Source organism: Anopheles merus, unplaced genomic scaffold (assembly GCF_017562075.2).
Source record: "Anopheles merus strain MAF unplaced genomic scaffold, AmerM5.1 LNR4000714, whole genome shotgun sequence".
Taxonomy (NCBI): Eukaryota; Metazoa; Arthropoda; class Insecta; order Diptera; family Culicidae; genus Anopheles; species Anopheles merus.
Window position 1 is genome coordinate 2,456 of NW_024428294.1, and position 6,531 is coordinate 8,986.

At 39.7% G+C, this 6,531-nt stretch overlaps 2 protein-coding genes across 4 annotated transcripts; both read right to left on the reverse strand.

Annotated features, from left to right (window-relative positions):
- Positions 1-1,671: 1,671 nt before the first annotated feature.
- On the reverse strand, positions 1,672-3,353 carry LOC121602921. Of its 3 annotated transcripts, XM_041931679.1 has the most exons (8): positions 3,339-3,353; positions 3,145-3,273; positions 2,905-3,078; positions 2,728-2,830; positions 2,479-2,675; positions 2,238-2,413; positions 2,075-2,163; positions 1,672-1,921 (listed from the first exon to the last, which is right to left on the reverse strand). In XM_041931679.1, coding segments are annotated over exons 3-8 (609 nt in total). In that variant the 5' UTR covers positions 2,947-3,078; positions 3,145-3,273; positions 3,339-3,353; the 3' UTR covers positions 1,672-1,919. The 3 variants fall into 3 exon arrangements, with proteins under 3 accessions (XP_041787613.1, XP_041787612.1, XP_041787614.1); XM_041931678.1 differs by having other exon boundaries at positions 2,905-3,273; XM_041931680.1 differs by lacking the exon at positions 3,339-3,353 and having other exon boundaries at positions 2,479-2,651; positions 2,905-3,273.
- A 932-nt stretch (positions 3,354-4,285) lies between these two features.
- On the reverse strand, positions 4,286-5,991 carry LOC121602924 (60S ribosomal protein L13a-like). The gene is made up of 5 exons (XM_041931684.1): positions 5,876-5,991; positions 5,447-5,687; positions 5,218-5,363; positions 4,878-5,000; positions 4,286-4,792 (listed from the first exon to the last, which is right to left on the reverse strand). The coding sequence occupies exons 1-5, from the start codon at positions 5,891-5,893 to the stop codon at positions 4,511-4,513; spliced, it is 810 nt and encodes a 269-aa protein (XP_041787618.1). The 5' UTR covers positions 5,894-5,991; the 3' UTR covers positions 4,286-4,510.
- Between the last annotated feature and the right edge of the window lie 540 nt (positions 5,992-6,531).

Here is a 6,531-nt window from a genome sequence, read left to right on the forward strand (position 1 = left end):
CCCCAAGTTAGCAAATGAGTTGGAGAGAAGGGCACTATAGTTTGTAACAACACGGTGCGTAATACTTTGAAAAAGTATGGGTATAACGGCCGGTTTGCTCGTAAAATTTTTGGGTTAACACTGTTAACCGTAAAAAGATGTTTGATTTTGCAAATATTCATCAAATGAAGCTGGATGACTTCTGTGACAATGTGCTATTTACTGACGAAAGTAAATTTAACATATTTGGGATGGGGTTTGGGGATGCATGAGTGCAGCAGGTGTTGGAAAACTCCACATTATCGATGGTATAATGGATCATCTGGCCTACATACAAATATTGAAAAATAATTTGAAGAGCAGTGTGGACAAATTAGGACTACATTCCTCATACATTTTCCAACAGGATAATGATCCAAAGCATACAGCCTTGAATACCAGGCTATGGTTGCTTTATAATGTCCCGAAACAGTTGAATTCCCCACCTCAAAGTCCGGACCTTAATCCAATCGAGCATTTGTGGAAGATATTGGACGATGCATTACGAAAACGGCCTATTTCGAACAAACAAGAACTCAAACGAGCTTTGGTGGAAGAATGGGATAAAATAACACCCTCCGTCACGGCGAAACTGGTCGCATCTATGCCACGGAGGATCAGGGCGGTCTTAAAGGCGAAAGGGTATCCAACTAAATATTAATTTGAAAACTTTCACTTCAGAATATCTAAAAACACCCAAATAGACGAATACTTTTTGAGCGCCCATTCAATGTGTTTTTTTAGTTTTTAAGTGTATTTTTGTTATAAAACCACTAAAATGTTTAATTTCTCGCCAAACATGTTAATTGATAGTTTTTCTATCGAACCTCATCATTACTTTTACCGTCCCATGCCTAGTGTGGCCACAATATGCCTTTTTCTGAAAAATATTCAGCTAGACGAATACTTTTTGGACTGACTGTATGTAGAGGTGACGTACAGGTAGGTGAACGCAGTTTTGAACTCGTCTAATAACTCACCTATCTCGGGTCAAAGGTCAGCATCGAACACAACATGGAAGCTGATACGAAATCATGCTGGATGCCAACCGGCAATTCTATAGCTTGAGAAAGCAGTTTCCTCAAACGACCTGTCGCGATGGACGAAACCGGGACTATATAGTACCTATATAGTACCGGTACTCACATACGCCCCTGAGACATCGAAGCTCGCCAAATCTGACCAAATCCTCTTAGCCACAGTCGAGAGGAACACTTCCGATCTTTTGGCCCTGTATCTGTGGAAGGACAATGAAGAAGACGCTAAAACGGCGAGCTAAACGTACGGTATGGCAATCGCACTGTCGTGCAGCTTATCAAGCTTGCTAGGTTCCGGTGGGATGGAGATACGCATAGAATCGGACGACTCAGTCCGTAAAGTCCGTTAGGGCTATCAGCAAGTACAGAGGAAGTGAGGTAGGTTCTCGTTAAGGTGGTATGATAGCGTAGAAAGAAAACAATAAACCATAAACTATCAATAAGCAATTGAATGACGCCAGTATGAATAATGTCGGAAAAAAACATTTTAGAAGTTTTGGGATTCCCTGTTCTAGAAAAATAATCCATTGCAACTATTACAAATACGGCGACATTATTACAGTGTAGTAAAAACTTTACATAATCATAGAATAGATACAAACAAATCACTTTCATTTTTCTTCTAGGAATGCATTTGCTTCAATTCATACTATAACATACAGATCATTTAATTTCATACATATCAAAAGCAGCAAGAGATAATACCATAATATTCTAACTAAAGTTCAATCAAAATTTTCACTAATCCCCGTTGTTTTCAAAATGGTGTAGTGTCCCCTTATCGTGTGCTGAATAGAGATTGAGAAAAAGTTCTTGTTGCCATGGGCTTAAACGATTGTAAGGGCCAAGCTAACTGTTAACGATTTCTAAAATGATATGAAAATGTTATAATGGAAAAAAGTAAAATTGAGAAAATGTTGCGCACATCGTTTATACATCGAAATTCCATACCAGTTGTTAACATGTTTCGTAACGCGAAACTTAAATAAAAAATGAATTAAATATGTTATGTTACTCACATAATTGACTAAACAACGGAGAATCATAGTTATCATCAAAACTATTTTCCGCCTTTTCTAGCTCTTGTTCGTGATACTGAATAGTAGTTCTGTATAAGAAATGAAATATAACACAGGTGGAGGATTATAATAACCAAATCTCAGTTATGAAAGTTGTACTTACTCAGTGTCTCGTAAAATCTCCTTCAAAACGTCTATCAAGCCAGACATTTCTAGTTCTTCTGCGTTCACCCGCTGTTGTTTAGCATTCAAATCATATTGCATGGAATGTTTTTTCGAACGCAATTCACGAATTTGAGTGCGACATTTATCCAACTCCTTATCAAGATGCCCAGATCGCTAAAAAACAAAACAAAAATAGCTAGTTTTCTCATATTCGAAAAGAAATAACATGTTATACTTACCATCTGAGCGTGCAATCTATTCAATTCCATGGCGTTGGTCGAAACTTGATTACGTGCTTTTAACAAATTTTCCGAATTGCTCACCTTCCATGGTGCCAAAGCGTCTGCCATTAGTAAATTGTCCTTCGATGCTAACGAATCAGAATCCATCGTCTTCAGGAGCGCAACATCTCCTATTGGAACGTTTATCATTTGGCCTTATTACTGATGTTATTTATGAAATTGGCATGAAGGGCAATTATAACTCACCAACCGAAACAAATTTTGTTATTGCGGACTTGAGAAAGTTCTGCGATAGAAACCATAATAAAGTGCTTTCTAATTGATCCTGTTCCAGCACTGTTTCACGTGTCTGAAAAATAGGAGGAAATCAATGGTGTAAATAGGGATGAACACATAAATCAGACACACCAAATAACACCTCACCAAACACGCAAGCTCTTCCTCACATTCAATCATGGAAGCCATTTTCGGACTAACTTAAGTTAGGAACTTTGCAGTTAATTCTTATTGACGCACACTTGTAACTTCCGCTACTACAAGGCTCTGTACGAGCTATAGAATTTCACTAATGTACACTAAGCGCCCTTATGCTGTACTCTAGATTAGAAAGAAGTGATCTTTAGTATTCACTCTTTTGCAAATAGTCCAGATCACACGAAATACTTCTGGCTCCGGCACGTTTACTTCTCCTTCTGCTAGATCTTTGCGTCCATCTTCGGCAACATGACTGTTCTTGACTTACGTTTGCTGTCACATTCATTCCATGTATGGAAACAGTAGAACAAACAGAATCTGTGACATGATTTTTTTATTTTTAGTTTATATAACCTTATGAGAAATATAAAAATATTTAATACAGTAGAACGTCGATTATCCGGTGGCGGGTTAACCGTGCGGCGGCTTAACCGTGTGCGTATATGTCACAGCTGCTCAAACATGCGGCGAAAATTTGCAGCGATAGTCAAGTAGTCAACCAATTTTTTTGCAGCTGTGGTGTCTAGTGGTATTTTCGAAATAAATTTTTGTTCATGAACAGTTGCTAAACCTATAATTATTGATTAACATAATATTATACTAACGAATAATCGATTAATTCAATGTGAATTAATCATAAAGCTAATGAATTTATAATTTTTATATGAATTTGACATTTCTTGGCCGCTCGATTAACCGGCAACCGTCCAGAGCTGCCCGGATAATCGACGTTCTACTGCAATGAAGTAAATCAGATAGATTTTGATTATGCTATGCTATTATTTTAATTCCAACCATTGATAGTGTTAATCGTATAAATTGTACACGGTGTATGTTTAACTACAGGATCAGGATCAATCAACGCAAAGCTTATTACAATCTTTTTTTATTATTCAGCCACATTTGACTCTATTACAAAAAAGCCTATCAGTGGCAGCTTTCATACTGTGTTGATTAATATAAGTGCAAGAATGAACGTTCTTTTCCAGAGTAACGCAGTCTATATTTTCCGGAGATAGACATTATCATTTCTACAACACCTGTGATACTTATGAGGAATAGATAATAATGATTTATATTTAAGTTAATTTGCAAGCGTTATTTTTTAAGAACTACGTATCTTCTGCAAGCACGCAACTGATGCTAACCAAAAGACATAGGTGAAATCCGTTAATTTTGCTAAAAAGAAACAGGTCACGTAAGTCGATAACATACAATAGAGTTATAAGTTATTATTTCTCCGAGACAATATTATTGTAGCCTTAATATTGCTTAAAATAACAATTAATTTCGGATAAATTGCTACCATCAAACACAACAATGGGTATTATAAGTTTCTTCGCGTACACATATCGCGTATGTTTGTATTTTTTCTTCCTTCACATTAAACTGCATTGGTTTACAACGATTCTGATGGTGGCAATCTTGTGCAACGCAGCCTTGGTGATAACATCTTGAAGAACCATTGATGTTGAATTTGAAGCTCTTCATCTAACACCATCACCACACCAAATTGTTCCTCCATCAAGGCAAAACTTCTTCCGATTTAATAAGATTAAGCCTTTGCCTTCGCCTTTGCCGGAGCCTTGGTGGCCGTGGTTGCCTTTTTCGCCTTGGCTGCAGCCCTGGCGGCGTATTTCGCTTCCTTACGGGCGGCCTTGGCGGCAACGTATAGTTCCTTGCGCTTGCGCTTGCCAAGCTTCGGCGGAACGGCGTTCACCACTGGTTTGCTGTACTTCTTCTCGAATTCCGATGTGAGATAACCATACTGCTTCAATACAGCATTCTGCGACTCAATCTTCTTGGCCACAACAGCACGGGCACTCCATGTGATTTTCTGTAGATATTTGCAAGAAATATTATAATTAGTTTGATTCACTTCAGACTTCAGCAATTTTCATCAATGGATTAGATCATTTTACCTTCAGCTTCTTCTTGTGCATGTAAGCAATGCGAGCCTTGATCTTGCGCTTGGCTTCCAGGTTGTTCACGACGTCTCGGTACTTCCAGCCGACTTCATGAGCAACGCGATCGACCGTACAGTACTGTGAAGAAATGTTAAGAAAAGCACAATGTTAGCAAACTTAAATCAGTTATTTACGTACTTCGGTACTTCAGAAAGCTTGGAGACATAACATAATAACATTGATAATCCTATTTCTTTAAATATCCTAATCGAAAAACACCAACGCTTCAGTGTGCAGCTTTACACAATACACTAAAATAATCTTTCCTTTTGTTTTCATCACTTGCTTGACTTACCTTTCGGTCTGGGCGCAAGCACAGCTGACGCAGGGCGATCGGAACGCACACTCGCTTCATCTTATCATATGGCGGAGGAATGCCCTCATACACCTTCAAGCGGCGTAGCGCATTCGCACCGCGCTTGGTCTTGTGGGGGACCATTCCTGGAATACATTAAAATTAAATGAAAAACCTCTGAGGCTGCTACAGCCACAACACAATCACTGCCGGTAGCAAATATACATACCACGGATGGCCTTCCACAACATACGGCTCGGAGCGCGGAAATGGAATGGACCGCGTGCCGGGTTGACGTTACATCTTTTCCGCAGGTAGGCCAAGAACTTGATCTTGTTGCGGAAGAAATGGCCCGACAGCTGAAGGCCCTCGCAGCGCACCACGACCACTGAGTTACCAGACAGGATCTGCTTAGCGACGACCGAGGCCAGTCGACCAAGCAAGTGTCCACGTCCGTCAATTAAAATTGGCTGAAAAGATTCACATGCAACAAGACGGGAAAGTGTCATTAACTATCACATTATACTGCACGTTCGATGTCCAGCGCACGGTTTGGTCAGCACGCTTTATCACAATAAGCCATACACAACTTTTGCAAACCAAAATCGCACCCGTGCCACCAGTTTTTCGTAGTTTTTTAACATTTCTTGATAGATACCTTCTTCGTGCGTACCATCACTTTCGCAAACACCAACAAAAAGAACTAGGAAGTGTCGTTCAGCGGAAGTCATGAATCGAGTGACAGCTCCCGGGCGGCTTGCTGGCTGTCATTGTTGTCATAGATCGTTCAGAGACTTTAATCACCACTTTATTCACCACGGCCAAGGTACATACAAGATTATGTATGAACTCAAAAAATTTAGCCACAGACAATTTTTTTTTGGAAAAAAATAATTTTCGCTAAAAAAATCTAAAATCGAATCTAAAAACTAATTCTTTGAAATGCTATAATACTTTGTATGTTACTTTTTTTAATCAGGGAGCCCCCCAGATATATAAATTTTTATGTTGATCATTATTGTTAAGGCAGCGGTAATCGCTGATGCGGGCGTGCGTGCGTTTTCTGAAAATGTATGGAATTTGACACCCGCAGCGGGTGACAGCCCGCAACCGCATGCCTCAGAATCAAACAATTTTGATTTTTCCGCACGCACGCCCGCACGCCCGCAGTAGCGATTACCGCTGCCTAACAGACTTTACTGGGTTGACCAAGGTGGAATGTATAATGAGGTGTAGTTATAGCGCTTTTGGATCGATCCCCCCCCCCCCCCCCCCCCAGGGCTCCGATTTTGACAGATGGTTTTCCGCTTGTAC

Bases quoted from the DNA above. Each gene is read 5' to 3' on its own strand.
- LOC121602921 (XM_041931679.1), bottom strand. From the start codon at position 2,946: ATGGCTTCCATGATTGAATGTGAGGAAGAGCTTGCGTGTTTG. The intron at 2,831-2,904 runs GTGAGGTGTTAT...CCTATTTTTCAG, and splicing joins AGGAAGAGCTTGCGTGTTTG to ACACGTGAAACAGTGCTGGA. The intron at 2,414-2,478 runs GTAAGTATAACA...TTTGTTTTTTAG, and splicing joins ATAGATTGCACGCTCAGATG to CGATCTGGGCATCTTGATAA.
- LOC121602924 (XM_041931684.1), bottom strand. The intron at 5,001-5,217 runs GTAAGTCAAGCA...ATTTCTTCACAG, and splicing joins GCTTGCGCCCAGACCGAAAG to TACTGTACGGTCGATCGCGT. The intron at 4,793-4,877 runs GTAAAATGATCT...AAATATCTACAG, and splicing joins TGCACAAGAAGAAGCTGAAG to AAAATCACATGGAGTGCCCG.